This window comes from Emiliania huxleyi (assembly GCF_000372725.1).
Source record: "Emiliania huxleyi CCMP1516 unplaced genomic scaffold EMIHUscaffold_545, whole genome shotgun sequence".
Classification (NCBI taxonomy): domain Eukaryota; phylum Haptophyta; order Isochrysidales; family Noelaerhabdaceae; genus Emiliania; species Emiliania huxleyi.
This window is the reverse complement of record NW_005197910.1, coordinates 5870-21428: the sequence shown is the minus strand read 5'-3', so window position 1 is coordinate 21428 and position 15559 is coordinate 5870. Positions and strand designations below refer to the sequence as shown.

At 64.6% G+C, this 15559-nt stretch overlaps 2 protein-coding genes across 2 annotated transcripts in view; both read right to left on the bottom strand.

Moving 5' to 3' along the window:
* PI4K1 (phosphatidylinositol-4-kinase) overlaps positions 1 to 2031 on the bottom strand; it is a 3979-nt gene extending 1948 nt beyond the window's left edge. The window contains exons 1-5 of the mRNA XM_005765641.1: positions 1699 to 2031; positions 1507 to 1599; positions 1181 to 1279; positions 985 to 1080; positions 39 to 809 (exon numbers count right to left, since the gene is read on the bottom strand). Of these exons, the coding sequence (XP_005765698.1) occupies positions 39 to 809; positions 985 to 1080; positions 1181 to 1279; positions 1507 to 1599; positions 1699 to 2010 (1371 nt within the window). The 5' untranslated portion in view covers positions 2011 to 2031. The remainder of the gene's footprint in view (positions 1 to 38; positions 810 to 984; positions 1081 to 1180; positions 1280 to 1506; positions 1600 to 1698) is intronic.
* A 1613-nt stretch (positions 2032 to 3644) lies between these two features.
* EMIHUDRAFT_247045 (hypothetical protein) lies at positions 3645 to 4862 on the bottom strand (the record flags this gene model as incomplete). Its single annotated transcript, XM_005765640.1, has 1 exon — positions 3645 to 4862. One exon carries the CDS (start codon positions 4860 to 4862, stop codon positions 3645 to 3647), a length of 1218 nt encoding a protein of 405 aa, XP_005765697.1.
* Between the last annotated feature and the right edge of the window lie 10697 nt (positions 4863 to 15559).

Genomic DNA, 15559 nt, shown 5'->3' with positions numbered 1-15559 from the left:
GGGGGGGGGGGGGCGACGGTGCTGGTGTGGTTTTGTGCCTTTGTGTTGAAGACGAAGGACTCGTGGCGCGGGAAGGCGAGGATGGTGCGGAGCGGCTCCGAGGAGGAGGAGAGGGGGAAGTAGGCCATCTGCGGCACCGGGAGCGCGTCGAGCTTCGGCTGCAGCGCCTCCTGCCGCTCGTCAGCGGCCAAGTGGCGAAGCGTCTCGGCGAGGTTCGTCAGCGAGCGCAAAAAGTCGCGCTGCGCAGTGAAGAAGGAGTAGACCATTCGCTGCCGCTCCCCCTCCTGCAGCAGCGGGCCGACGCCCCCCTTGCCCCCCTCCGCGGCCGAGTCGAGCGGCCCGCCCGCCGCGGCGGCGCGCGGCGGCACGGGCGTGGCCGGGTTGGAGTAGGCGGCGGCGAAGGACTGCGAGACGGCCGACGCAAAGGACTTGCGGATGCACTCGCCGTCGGTAAGGCGCGCGGACGGCGGCGCTGAGCCGGGAGCGGCCCCGTCTGCGGCGGAGGCGGAGTCCGTCACGGCATCCCCGGAGTTGCAGCACATGAACGAGCTGCCCGACTCGTACGAGTGCTGGGCGGAGAGGCGCGGCGTCGAGAGACTCGGCTGCAGCTGCTGCTGCAGCTGGTCGAGCCGGAGCTGGGAGGCGTCGAGGCCGGGCGGCGTCGGCATGGCGATGGCGATGTTGACGACGGTCATCCACTGCAGAGCCACCTCCTCCGACGGCGCGCAAAACTCCATCCTCATGCCCGACTGCCGGTCGCGCAACACAAAATAGTGTCTCGCCTCGCGGGGCTCGTGCCCGCCGTCGCCCTGCGGACGCGTCGGGGCGGACGCGTCACCAACGTGTCGTGGGTCGGACGGGCGGTGTGGTGGTGGTGTGGTGGTGGTGGTGGCGGGTGTGGGGTGTGTGTGTGGGGGGGGGGCGTCCTCGGAAGTGTGTCGGAAGTGTGTCGGAAGTGTGTCGGAAGTGTGTGTCGGAACGCGCCGGCTGCAGTAGCTCTGCGATGGCGAGCTGCATCGAGCCGCGCGGGCGGTTGGCTTCGAAGGCCTTTTGGGAGGAGTAGTAGAGCAGCATCCGGTCCTGCGGTGCCAGGCGGCGGGGCGGCGGCTCAGCGTGCACGCCGCTCGCGGATCTGGACAGCGAGGGTCGATAGGGGGTAGGGGTCCGTGGGGAGGTGTTCCTTGATGACGACCCAGCGCTGCGTCCACTTGTGTCGCGAGTACTTTGTGGTGGTGCCGCCGCCGCGCTTGCGCAGGAAGCCCTTGAGGACGACGGTGTCCTGGGCGAGGGGCGGGAGAGCGCGCTCAGAGACTGGGAGGGGAGGGAGGGAAGGGAGGGTGGGCCGAAAGAGAGACGGAGAGCGCGGCGCCCTCCTTTGCCGCTTTGCGCTCGGCCGCTCGCTCTCTCCCCGCCCCGAGGAGAGGGAGCGGCGATGGGGAAGGGGGGAGGAGCGGGCGAGAGACGAGAGCGAGGGGCCAGGGAAGGAGGCGAGGGCGTGCCGCTCGCCTCTCTGGCGAGCCCTCTGCCGTCGTGCGAAGACGACTGCACCGCCACCTTGACGCACTGGCTCATGAGCGCGTCCATGTCGGAGGGCTTGGGCTGGCCGCCCGCGCCGTACACGACGCACTGCTCCAGATGCAGCAGCAGCCGCGCGCAGCGCGAGTAGGTCGGCGCGCCAGCGTGCCCCATCCGCTTGGGCGCGTTCTCCTCGAGCGCGGTGTACACAGCCCAGAAGAACTGGAGCGCAATGTGGGTCGACATCTGCGACACGGCCAGCACGAAGGTCTCCAGGCTCTCGGCCTCGGGGATGTCGTCCGAGAGGTGGATCAGGATGTGTGCAAACTGAGGCAGCAGGAATTCGATCGTGTCCAGCGCGCCGGGCTTGTTTGCCAGCGCGATGAGGCGGTCGCCGGCGCCGCTGATTGCACCGGGCTCGCGCCGGTCGCGCCAGAGCGAGAGCAGCTCCGCTTCGACGGCGGCTGCAGCTCCGGAGCCAGCGGCGGCGGCCATGCAAGGTGCGCTTCCACAAGGCTCCCTACCTAGCCTCTTCAGACCCAGGTTCCGACCTCTGCGTGGCCGACTCACACAGCGAGCCTTGCTGTCTCCCTGCTGCCGATTCATCGGTGGTGCTCAGTCAAGATATTGTAGAGACCGACCATATGCACAATATCTTGACTGAGAGCTAAGCCCAGTTCGACGATCGGCAGCCTCACCGCGGGTCGCGCCGCTGTGCAGCGAGAGCCAGGCTCGCCCGGCGAAGGTGACCAGAGAGTGCTCAACAAATACCAGAAAAAATCAGGGAGCCTCAGAGAGTGCCACTGCCACCATCCAGGCCGCGGGAGCCGATCGGCTGCGCCGAGGACAGCTCCCTCAGTGTGCTCCGCGCTCACCAGTGTGCGCGTCCAGCACTTTGGCGGCCAGCCACCGGACGAGTTCTTCGACTCTGGAGGACAGAAAGGTACCGTTTGAAAGGTATTTTCATGCTCTATTGACTGGCGAAAAAATCCCCCGCAAAATGTTTTCACAGCGGGCGTGATTCACACCGAAGCATGAGTGAAGCATCGGGTCCGAAGAGGCTAGGTACCGCGGCGCAAAGGAAGCTTTGCGTCGGTTTCTTTTACACTGTATGTAGCTCTATCGTACATTCCCGGAGGAGGACTGCTGACGGGGTTTGCGATGAGGAGCGATCCGAACGTGGTATTCGGGTGATCAGATCACTTTTAGGGCCTGTGGGAGGAAGAGAGTTTTACAACGCCCAGTGTTGTGCGAGGAAGAGAGAGTAAGGTCAGAGAGGGAGTTTTTTTTCGAAAATTCTTTTAGGGCCTTCGATTTGGGGCTTCGAACGGCCTTGGTGCTGGGCTGTTGATGGGCTGCAGGCTGTGTTCTGTGTTGCCTCCCCGGCTCTCTCTCTCACTCTCAGGTAGGTGGGCAGTCACCTCCTCTCTCTCGTGCTGGGCTGTTGATGGGCTGTGTTGCCTCCCCGGCTCTCTCTTGCTCTCTGCTGTTGTTTGATTTTCTTTTTTACCTACCGACTGTGATAGTTCTCTCGTTTTGATTTCCTTCCCGGCTCTCTCTTGGGCTCAGCTAGTCGTCTCAGCCCGAGACCTCCCGGCCCACATGGTGACCAAGTACAAGGAGGATGCGCTCAAGCGCCTGATGGCCCTCTCGCCAGCGAGCGAGCATGGGACACTTCACAAATTCTTCTCGCGCATGCCGAAGCCGAGCCCGGCTCCCGTCAACGGCGTAGTTGCCGCTGCGTCGTCCTCGACCGCTCCGGTCAACGCCGGCGGCAAGAAACGGGCGCGTGTTACCGCGCCGCCCGTCACGCCGGAGGGACTGACGCCGTCGCGCCGCAACGGCGTGAATGCGGCGATCCTCTGCTTTTCGCCCTTTGCCTAGGCGGGCCGGCTCGTCGCGCAGGCTGTGTCTGCTGAGGCTGTGTGAGGCTGTGCCCACACGACCCGACGCCCGGCTCCCGGCTGTTTATTTTGTGCGAGACTGTGAGCGCGGCGAGTGGGGGAGGGGGGCTGTGTCGGCCTAGCCGGGTGTCATTTGACAATTACAGATTTCATACACCCTCAAAACATGGCACCAACCAGATCGACAATCGGCCTCGCCCGTCACTCGCGCGTCACTCTCTGCGCTCACGGCTGCAGCAGAAGCTGCTCGAGCTCGGCGCGCACCCACGCGCACGTCGCTCGCTCGCTAGGCAGGGCGTGCGTACACGCGCTGACCACACCTGCAAGCGGGCTTTCATCGGGCACACACGGGCGGGTGAAGCCGTTCGCGACGATTGCGTCGAGCTCGTGTCGGAGGCGCGAGTCGCACTTGCCTGGCGCGTCGCCCGTGGCGAAGTGGTACGGGTCGCAGACGCCCGACGGCGCCTCGAGCGCAGCCAGGACACACCCTAGCGACCAGGCGTCGGTGCCACGCGAAAGCGGCACGACTGCAAAGTCGCGGGCCACCCGCACCTGCTCGGGCGCCCGCCAACCCGGCGTGCCTGAGTGCGAGAGCTGCGCCCCAACGGCTAGTCGCCTCGCCTGCCCAAAGTCACACAGCTTAGCGACAAGCCCCTCAGAGCGCGCCGACAGCAGCACGTTCGATGGCTTGAGGTCAAGGTGCACGATGGGGGGAGATCGCGTGTGCAGGTACGACATTGCTCTTGCAATCTGCACGCCGAGGGAGCGGCTCTCGCCCCTCTGATCCCCGATCAACAAATCTCCCAGAGTCCCTGCGTCGGCATAGTCGAGAGCGAGGAACGGCGTCTCGCGCGGGGCGCATGCAAAGCCCATCACATAGATGATGTTCTCATGGTGTAGTGCTGCCGCGATCTGACACTCGGAGGCAAAGGCGCTGCTCGCGCGCAGCGGCTGCTTCACCGCGAGACGACCACCGTAGTGGCGGCCAAGCCTAACGGTGCCTTGGCCGCCCTTGCCGAGGCGACCCTGGCTGCTGCCAAAGGCGATGTCGCGCAGGGCGAGGCCGCCGTACCGGCTCGCGGTCGGCGCCAAAGGCGGGATCGGAGCGACGAGGCGAGGAGCAATTGTAGGTGGAAGAGCGGCGAGGGGCGGCGGAAGTGCCAAGCTCGGCTGCCTCGCGACGAGCAGGTGGCCCCTGCCGTGCTGGCCGAGGGCCCGTGGCCGAGGGACGGTAGACGGAATCGGGACGGGAACGAGAGCCGCAGGAGCAGCGTCAGGCACCGCGAGGGCGGCGGCCTCCGCTCTCGTTTTCTTGAGTCTGCGTCTGTACTCGACCTTCTCGGCCCTGCGGTCACGGCCCCGATCGCCCCTATCATCCGGATTGGCGCGTCTATACACGGCCTCAGCGCGTGCCTGCGCCGCGGATCGCTCCCTTTTCGGCATGTCGTTGCATAACCCAGTGTCGGGAGCGAAGGCGCGAGTGGTGACACGCCCGCAACCTTTGAGCACCTGCGTCCCCCACCAGACATAAATCGTCCCCCACCAGACATCGAAGTCAAATGTCAAAGACACCTCTAGGGACTGGCAAAGTGGGCTGCCACACCCACAAAGATGCAGAAAAAGGGGACACCGGCGTGACGTGGCCTCTCGACGGGTTTGTTGAAGCAGAACTTGGTTCGGCGCACGAGCGAGCACGCACACACGAAATAAATGAATGAATGTTTGCCGCGTGGGTACAGACGCAATTTAGTGGGTTCAGGGACGGTTAAGCGGGAGGATTGAATTCGTATCTCAGTGCAACCTTTTAGTGTACTAGTATCTAGACCGTATAGTGACCGGCGCGCAGCGCCGAAGAAAATTTTGGCAGAAATCGCTTATAGAAATCGGCTGCTGGCTCGCCCGATTTCCCTCGCCGAAACAGAAATCGGCTGCTGGATGCCGACGCCCCGATTTCTATCGCCACGCCTCGCACTGTACAGTAGATCGATGCGGATTACGGTGCAACCGAAGGCGAAGCAGGGTCCACCCCACGCATGTGTCCGCGCAGGGCTTCACTCTATCACTGCTTCTCGTCGACGCCGCAACTCGGGCTGAGATGGTCTCTAGCACCCTGCAGCTCCAGCTGCGATTTGCCACACACCCGCCCAATCGTTGATGTCGCGAACTACCATCGCCCAGCTCGAAAAATCGTTCATCGTTGCGATGATCACCGTGAGCAGTCCAATCTTACTTCTTTGGCATAGGTGTCCCGTCAGCCAACCTTGCAACATCTGGTCCGTCGTAGACCCATGAGCCATGACCAAGTCCATAACTTGCATAGATGTCCCAGGAAGGAAAATGGCATTTCTTATTCTGCTTAATCATGTAGATCGGATTGCCACTTTTCACGATTGCTCCATCTTTCCAAGGCATGGGCAGCCCATTAGGAATCGCACCAACTTCGTTACCTTCGTAGTTCAACTTTGGCTGGCCCCAACTGCAATAATTTCCCCAGCAGTCGTAGTGGCGCATTTTCCCTTTCTCAATCTTGTAGATCGCATCGCCACATTTCACGACTGCGCCCTCAAACGCCCACGGTGGTAACTTGGACGCCGCCTCCGCCGGGACCTTTTCCTGCGTAGGCGCCGCCTTGTCCAAACGCGCTCGGGTAGTAGGAGAGAGAAAGTCGACCACCGGCTTGAGCCGGTCTCCCATGTGGACGAGGCGCCAAGCATTCGGCACACGGCGCTCGTTGGCGAGGCTTCCAGGTATGTTCGGATTGGGCAGGTTGCCCGCAATCGATGTGAATCGGTACGTCGATTTGCTGGTGCCGATTCCCGTCTCAGCCTTCGACTTCTCCTTCCCAGCTGCACTTGCTGATGCAAACGACCCCGCTACGGCCGCTTCAAAGTGACGCGCAGCAGCAGCCAAATCTTGGACCTTTGATGTCTCCTTTGTTTCTTTGGTATACGCAGCAAGCCCAACCAACGGTTTCAGCGCAACAAAATCGCCGTACTTTGCCTGGATTGCCTTCCTGAGAGCGTCGCCCTTCAACTTCCGATCGAGCATTTCGCAGACGTCGCTCTCAAATTGCGGGTTGATCTTGATAGGGAATTTCTGCGCATGGTGATAATCTGTTGGCAGGTTGAAGTACCCGACCGGAAAGACATATGTAGCGGTAGTCGTCACCGACTCACCCTTCTCCAACTTCTTGTTGCTGCAGTTCGCGCCGAATGATGCCGATCCAGAGATCCACGGCGACTGAACGGAGGCGGACGCTTCCACGCCCATCATTGCAGCGCGGTCCACGTGCCGTGATTCTGTAGTAGCACTCGTGAAAGCTATCAGCGAAATCTGAGCAGGCTGGAAGATGTGATTGTCATTGAAGTACACGTTGGGGACCGTGAAGAGAGGCTCCACAGCAGCATCACCACCATTCGAGTTGAAGTCTTTGAGGGTGCGGCCCTTGAAAATGAGGCAATTACATGCCACTGACATCCAGTGTGCACCAGTGAGCTCGTCAAACTTTATCGAGTGGGCTTGTGTCTTGTCTTCTGGAAGGCTCACTTCCCGTAACGTTTCCTTAGCCGTAGCCTCGAAAGCGGTAAAATTGTCCATCGATAGCTCCATCCCCTTTGGCAACTCGGGAAGCGGAAGCTTTTTCTCTCTTAACTTCTGTTGTCTTTCGTCATTCCCAGCCGAAATGCTTGCATCGCGACGGGCTTTGTACCGCTGGAGCACGGCGCTTGAGCATATGCCCTCCTTCACAAGAATTTCCAGGTTCGCGTCTTTGACTTTGTCGATATTTTCAACGCCGAGAAGTTCCTTCGCCTTCTTTTCGAACTCCGGCCAGTCGACCTTCTCGATATTCAGAGCACGACCCGAGTTGCCACGCGCCAGCGCCTGGATCTTGGTAGCTGCTTTGTCCACTGTCATGATTCAACAATCCTGCTTTCCTGCGTGACGCACACACACACAAGACAGGTAAATACGCAGCAACTAGCACTAGCTGGCCCTCGGCCCCGCGGCCCCAGCTCCAGACGGTGCCGTCGGCGGTGACGGCGAGGGCAGTAGTGTGCTGCCGACACGGCGACGACGCGCTGGCCAGCCAAGCCCTCGATCTTCTTGGGCAGCCACTGCTGGTTCTGCTCGTCGCCGTGGCCCAGCTGGGCGTAGCCTCCATCGCCCCAGCTCCAGACAGCGCCGTCGGCGGTGAGGGCGAGGCTGTAGAAGACCCCAGCGGACACAGCGACGACGCGTTGGCCAGCAAAGGCCTCGATCTTCTTCGGCAGTAGCTGGCCCTGCTGGTCGCCGTGGCCCAACTGGCCTTGGCTTCCCGAGCCCCAGCTCCAGACAGCGCCGTCGGCGGTGAGGGCGAGGTTGTGCCCGCCTCCAGCCAACACAGCGACGACACGCTGGTTAGCCAACGCCGCCACCTTCTTCGGCAGGAGCTGGCTCTGCCCGTCGCCGTGGCCCAAGCGACCAAAGCAACCATCGCCCCAACTCCAGACAGCGCCGTCGGCGGTCAGGGCGAGGCTGTGCGTGCTTCCCGCCGTCGGAAGACTCTGCACAGACCGCCTTCCCGCCCTGAGGTTGGCGTATTCAGCGCGCAGGCTCGCCGCGCACAACGCGCGCGCGGCGGCGGCGGCGGGGCTGCTCCAGCTATCGGCGGCGTGGGAGGCGCTCTCGCTGCTCGTAGCCAACCTTCCGGCGGCGCCGGCACTCGCGGGCGGCTGCGCCGCCACGCCGCTGCCGCTGAGCGGGCTGCTCGCACCGGGGACGGGCGCGGGCGGCGCGGGCGGCGGGCTGTCCGCCCTACGCCTCTGGAGACGGGCCCTGGCTTTGCTCGGAGGCGCTCTGCTTGCCGTCCCTGCGCTGGTCGCCGGACTGCTGCTGCTGCCGCCCCTGCTCCTCCTCCTCGGCGTCGTCCTGGCGGCCACGCCGCACACCGCGCGCGCGAGACGCTGACGACGCTGCGCCGGCTGGTGTCTGGCTCGGCTGCGCCCCCACCGCCACACCGCGCCTCCCTCCACGCTCACGGCGCGCGCACCCAGTGTCGACGGGAGGCGGGTCGGCGTGTTGAGCTGCGTCACGCCCTCGCCGTGCCCGAGCAGCCCTGGCTGAGGAGGAAGGTAGGACGGCGCCGAGCCGCACGACCAGAGCCGCCCCTCGCCGTCAATGAAGAGGCTGTGAAGTTCGCCTGCGGCCACCCTCGCCGGCGGGTTGGACTCGCGCAGCAGCGCAGCGAAGCACAGCCACCGCACGGCGCAGCTCTCGTCCTCTGGCTGCGCCGGCAGCTCGTAGCCGCGGGCGCTCTTGCGCCCACAAGCGGATGCCCTCCTCCGCGAGCGAGGCGAAGAAGAGGAGCGAGACGGCCGCGACGCGAGCGATGTCGGCGGGGTCGCAGCGAGAGAGGACGCGCACGAGGAGGTCCGTGGGGAGGTCGAGGAGGGGACAGTGCGCGGCGGCGGCGGCGGCGGCGGCGAGGCGGCGCTCGAGCGGCGCCGTGTGTGTGGCCACTGGTGGCCAGGTCATATATGTATATATCGCGAGAAAAAGAAAAAATGCGTATTGAGTACCATTCCGGCCGCCCACCGGTGCAACTAGCCCCGTGTGAAAATGTACCCACAGCTGGCCTACTGCCTCGAGCCGCATGTGCCGTCTACCTACCGTACTGAAATTGAGCGACCGAGAGAGAAATCACGCTATGCTTGCGCCCCTTGCCTCGCCATCTCCTCCCTCCAAAACTCGCGCGGCCGCCGCGTGAAGATCGTGTTCTCGCTGTCCTCGACGACGAGACGGTACGGCGGCAGCGGACGCGACCCACGGCACTCGCTGCGCTCGAGGGCGCGCCGCGCCAGTTTGTACGAGGCCTCGGTGCAGTGCTTCCACTCGAAGAGCAGCACCGTCGGGCTCAGCTCGCACCACGCCGCCGACGCCCAGTCTTGCGAGGCGACGATCTCGCAGTCGAGCCCCTCGGTGTCGATCATCAGGAGGCCCGGCCGCGGCAGGCGCTGCCCGCGCAGCAGGTCGAGCAGCGAGCCGCAGCTCACGTTTGAGACTTGGACGCTCGCCCGCAGTCGCGAGACGCTGTAGCCGGCGCCGCCGGTGGTTGCGCTCGCGCTGAGCTGCGCCAGCCGCGGGAAGTGCCCCTCGAGGTGGGCGGCGTCGAACGAGCCGATCTGGGACGCCCACGCCGGCAGACCGCCGAGCTGCGGCATCGAGTAGAACGGGAGCAGCCGCCGCCCGGCGGCGTGGGGGCAGACGCCCTCGTTGACCAGCCGGAGCCGATCGCGCGCGACCCGTGGCGTCGCCGCTACGCGCGCCTGGAGCGAGCGGAAGACGAGCGGGCTCGCCTCGACGAGGAGCACGCTCGACCACGCGACGGGACGCACCGCCTCGTAGACCGGGTCGTTCGCGTCGCCGCCGAAATGGTGCGCGCCGACGACGACGAGCGCCGCCGATGCCGGGAGGTCGGCATCGATGCTGACCGTCGCTCTCAGCCGGAGGCACGCGCTCGTCGTGCACCCCGGTAGCACCTCGTCGCGCCGGTCGCAGCTGCACGAGAAGCGGCGCTTCGCATCGGGAGAAGGCGGCCAGCCGCAGTGGAAGGAGGCGTCGCCGGTGCATCGAAACACGCCGCGGCAGCCTTGCACCCACACGCTTCGCCCGGACGCGTCCGATTCATCGCAGCCGAATGTCGTGCCCGGCACGCACTCCGCGTGGGAGTGCTGCTCCAGCAACGTCACGGCGCACGCACCGTGGCGATGCGTGACGGCCCGCCTGCGCCCGCGGCGCGCGCGTGCGGCACACTGGCACGTGTAGTACGCCTGCCCCGCCGGGAAACCGCACCCGAAGCGCGCGTCGTTCTCGCCCCCGCAGCGGAAGAAGCCTCGGCACTGCGTCGCCCACACGCGCCCGCTGCCGTCGCAGCCGAACGACTGGCCCGCGACGCACGCTGCCTTGCTGCGCTGGTTGACGAGCGTGACGGACGACGTCTCGTCGGCGGATGTTATTGGCAGTGGCGAGTTGTCGTAGTTGAAGCAGACATTTGTGAAATCGCGTACGCTTTATCAGCTAAACCTCTTGCGACCCGATGCTTCACTCATGCTTCGGTGTGAATCACGCCCGCTGTGAAAACATTTTGCGGGGGATTTTTTCGCCAGTCAATAGAGCATGAAAATACCTTTCAGACGGTACCTTTCTGTCCTCCAGAGTCGAAGAACTCGACCGGTGGCTGGCCGCCAAAGTGGCTGGACGGCGCCGCGGCGCACACTGGTGAGCCGCGGAGCACACCAAGGGAGCTGTCCTCGGCGCAGCCGATCAGCTCCCGCGGCCTGGGTGATGGCAGTGGCACTCTCTGAGGCTCCCTGATTTTTTCTGGTATTTGTTGAGCACTCTCTGGTCACCATCGCCGGGCGAGCCTGGCTCTCGCTGCACAGCGGCGCGACCCGCGGTGAGGCTGCCGATCGTCGAACTGGGCTTAGCTCTCAGTCAAGATATTGTGCATATGGTCGGTCTCTACAATATCTTGACTGAGCACGACCGATGAATCGGCAGCACGGAGACAGGAAGGCTCGCTGTGTGAGTCGGCCACGCAGAGGGTCGGAACCTGGGTCGCAAGAGGCTAACGAGTTCCTCTTGTAGCATAAACAGGCTCGCCGTCACATTCTCTGGGGAAGATCTTCGGCGCGGCGAGCCCTGAGCAGAAGGAGAAGGAAGGGATTCCCGCCCCCCCGCCCGGCGAAGGCTGGCACGAAATCGAGATTTTTCTCTGTCTGCGTTGGAGGCGTTGGTTGGTTCGAGAGCGTTGGTTGTCGTCTGGCACGTCGTCCGTGAAGGGGTTGTTCCTCGGCGCGCCTGGATGCGGGATGGCTCTCCAGAATTGCTACTCCCGCTTTTTTGCAGCGGCCGTTTCCCAGGCCCGACACGTCCATGCGGGAGGACGTCCGATTCCGGTCCGCGTTCGATCCGACGACGTCGGCCCCTCGCCCGTCCACTGCTCATGTCTGTCGCCCTCGAGAACGGGTTCGATCATCGGCCCGCCGTGTGGGCGGCAAACAACCCGCACCGCGCGGTGGTGGAGCAGCTGCACTACGAGCGCGAGAAGCAGCGCGCCGTCAACGAGAAGCTCGTCTCCACCCTCAATCGAACGCACATCAACGAGAAGCGCGCGCTCGCTGCAGAGGCCAAGGTGGCGTGGCCCGTGTGCTCTGAACGTCTCTCGTTCCTGTCTGACTCGCACCCCACTGCTTCCCTCCCTCCACGCCCCTCGTGTCTGCTCGTTCATCGTTGACCGCTCTCACCCCTTCCCATCCTCGCTGCCGCCTCCCTCACGGCCGCCTCCCTCACGGCAACCTCAACCCGCCGTCAAGGCGGAGGGGCTCGAGTGGATCAATCTGAAGCTGGCCGAGGAGAATGAGCGGCTCGAGGCGGCGGAGCGGGCGCGGGAGGCCGCCGAGCGCGAGGCTCGCGCCGTGCAGGCGGTCGCTGTCGTCAAGACGCTGGGCAAGATGGAGGACGAGCTGCTGAAAGAGAAGCCTGCGAGCGGCGGCCGGACCGTGTACGTGCGCGAGGCGGCGCCGGCGTCCGATTCGCCCGACTCCGCCGACGAGCGCGACGAGATGATCGCCCAGCTCAGGGAGAACGTCGAGCTCGAGCGTTCGTCGAGCGCGTGGGCGGAGGACGAGTTTTTGCCGGCGATGCAGGCGGCCTCGACGGCGACCGTGCGGGCGCTGTCGGTGGAGAAGTCCCAGCGTGACGAGATCATCGCGAGGCTACGGCAGGAGCTCACAAGTGGCCGCTACGGAGCCTCGGGAGAGGAGGATCTCGGGTGGTCGGACTGGATCAAGAGTGTCGCGCAAAGAGTGGGCATTGACCTCGACGCGGCGTCGACGAGAGGGTCGCTCACGGGGGCGGTGGCTTCGGTGCGAGGTTCGGTCTCCGAGACCCTCGCTGCTGTCGAGAAGGCCCTCGGCGACGTCGACCTCTCTGGCCTGACAGCGGAGGAGACGGGCGCTAACTTTTCGGCTGACGTGGTACGCCGGGCGGTGGAGGGGCAGGAGCCGGGCGACGCACTCGCTGCGGAAGTCGCACGCGAAAAGGCGGCCGGGCAGGCGGCCTTTCAGGCCTTCGCGAGCAGCGTCGCCCGCGAGTCCGCCGCATCGGCGGCCACCGAGGCGGCGGAGGCGCAGGCGCAGGCGCAGGCTGCAAAGCAGCGGCTGGACCGAAAGGACTTTGCCTTTGCAGCGTCGACCACGCTGACCGCGGCTGCCAAGCCGGGCGCCACGGTGCTGCAAGTGACCAGCCAGGGCGGGTTTGCGGTCGGCGACACGATCCGCATCGGCGAGGGCACGAGCGCGGAGACGAACATCATTGCTGGCTTTGGCTCCATCCACCTGGCGGTTCCCGTGAGCGGCAGCCACCCGGCGGGCACGGTGGTGGTCTGCGTGAGCGCGGAGGCAGACGAGGATTCTGCCCCCGTCTACCGCTCCGCTGGCCTCATCTTAGACGCCGAATCGGCTGCAGTGGCCGCGGCCCCCGCAGCGGCGCCAGCTTCGAGCGCTCCGCCGGAGAAGGTGCCACGCGCTTTTGACTTGCCGCCGCCGCCGACGCCGGCCGCCCCCGGCACGGCCCTCGCTCTCGACGGCGAGTCGGGCGCTGCGTTCGCGGCCATGCCCTTCAGCTTTACCGCGCCTCACACGGGAAGGCCACCCCCCTGAAAGAGAAACTGATGGCTTGATGCGTGACAGTCGGAGTCGGTGGGCTGGTCCCCTTACCACACAAAAAATCGGACATTCCTGTTACGCGGGAAAACAGCTAAGCAAAGACTTTTAAGTCTTAATCCCCAAAGACAGGGGTAGCGCGGAAAACCGCGCGTTAAGAGTGACAGTGAGAGCTAGAGGGCGGTTAGAGGGCGCGTTAGGAGTGACAGTGAGAGCTCAGTCTGAGTACGGTATGAAAAAGAGAGTTCTACAACAAAACTCCCTCGCACGTGCGAACAAGAGAGAGCACAGAACGAAGGGGCCGGCGGGGCTCGTCAAGTAGGGGAAGCCGCTACACTCGCTATAAAACCCTGGCGCTGAGGATTCTCACCGGTTCCATCAGCATCCCAAAGCCGCCCGGCTGCACCTATGGCCCAAGGCGGGCGATGTCGGTTGCCGCACCCTCTCGCAGTCTCAACTTTGTATGGGGCAGAAGCTGTCGCACCGCCATCGCTCGCATCGCCGCAAGGACGTCAAAGCCCGCCACCACCTTGCCGAAGCACGGGTCTGCCTCTCCGAAAAGGGCGGCGTCGGGGCTCTGCGACCCCGGCCCGTGGTTGCGCGTGTTGTCGACCGTTGAAATGTACCAGTCCGGCCCGCCTGGCCGCCCTGCGAACCCGACGGTGAATTTCTCGTGCGGCAGCGACGGCGAGTACTCTTGGAATGGCACGCTCGCGCGCAGCTCGGCTGGCACCGCCTTGTGCGCGAGGCCGGCCTACGGGTGGGCGTGATGCGGAGTGGCGGAGACCTCATGGGGGATCTCACTTCGTTTGAGTGGGTTTCAGCCTGGAGCACGTGGCCGGCGTTGCGGTGGAAGGAGGCGCCGGTCCACAGCCCGGAGCGCACCTGAGGTGGGAGAGCGCGTGGCGTGATAAGCCAAGAGAGAGGGGCGCGGCGGCTGGCGACAGAGTCCGAGATTTAGTCCGACCACCTGCCTCAGAAAGTACAACACCGAGACTGGCATCAAATTGTCCGCCGCGAGCTCGATCCGTAGCGTGCCATTTCCTGGGTACGACGGCAGGCCCGCCCTTGGACGTCTGACCAGCACCGGCGGCGGCGCTACTACTCAGCGCACCCCAGCCCGGCAGCTGCAGCCGCAGCTCCACAGTGCGGGCCCCCGCCGCCGCGCCAAACTCAGTGGCGAGCAGCGCACGGCTCGCCTCTTGCCTAAGGAGAACAGCTCTCGCGCTCTCACTCGCAATGCGACTCGCTTGGCGGCGCGTGCAAGAGGCGCGCGCAGGGCCGCTCTTGTGCGATGCAGCCTTTCTCGGGCAAGGCGGCCATATCGCTGGTCAGAAGTTCCGCAAGAAGTTCCGCCCTTGTCGCTCAGCTTGGTCTCGCACTGAGCCAGGGACTTGATGCAGCCCTTTGCCGCCACGAGAGGCGGCGCTGCGCAGAAGAGAAGCGAGCAGGCGACTGCCACGACCCCGATCGCAACGAGGCGTGGCATTGGCGCCAGCTCATGTTGCGTTGTGCTCGTCCGTTCCTCTGCCTCCGGTTTCCACCGTGGGAGATCACGCCGTCGTCCCTGGACAGCGGGTCCCCAAGGGTGAACTGCCCCGTGATCATACGACGGCGAAAATTCGTTGCCACAGGCGACAGGGGCGGGGAGACGGCGCATGGCGCAGCGCGAACTCGCTCGTCTCTGTGCGGTCCAATCGTATTCCTCTTTTGTTACCCGCAACCCGGGTATGACTTAGCCCACCCGACACGTCGCGTCCCTCCCCGACCGCCCGTCCCACCCATGCGTCCTCTTCAAGACACACATATACAAGTCGTGCCATCGCGCCGCGTCTCTCATCGGCAGCATGCGGCTCTACTATCATGCATCAAACCCCTCGAAATGGCCAGTGAAAACGTCCGTTGAGGGAGAGCGCGTTCATCTTTGGTGCCCTGACCAGTGACACTTCTGCCCTGGGCTGTGCTTGGTGCCGTTGTTTGCACAATAGCTCTGGGCCTCGTCCCGCGTCCAGTGCGGCTTGCCGTGCCAGCACCGCCTCCTCGCCTCGCCTGCGGCACCCGCCCCGCCGGCGAGGTGTCCACGGCGAAAGGACTCAAACTTGTCCAGCCAGAACTGCCGGCCGAGGCGCGCGCGCTTGAACAGCGCCATCTTCGAGCCGAACTTCTCGTCGTACAGCGCCTCGAGCTCTGCCTTCGACGGCAGCTTCAGCAAGTCTCGCACGGCCAGCACCGGCAGGTCGCCAGAGTCCCACATGAAGTCCATCCTATTCGCAGCGGGGGGCGTGAAGAGACGCCGTCGGTCGGTGGGCGCCTCCACGAGAGGAGGCGCGGTGCCTCGAGTGCTCTACGATTGGCACCACCCCCAGCAGCAGCATCTCCCACGTCCGATGGCTGTCCATGCCCTGCCCCGGAGGGCAGAGCGCGTACTTGAACTTC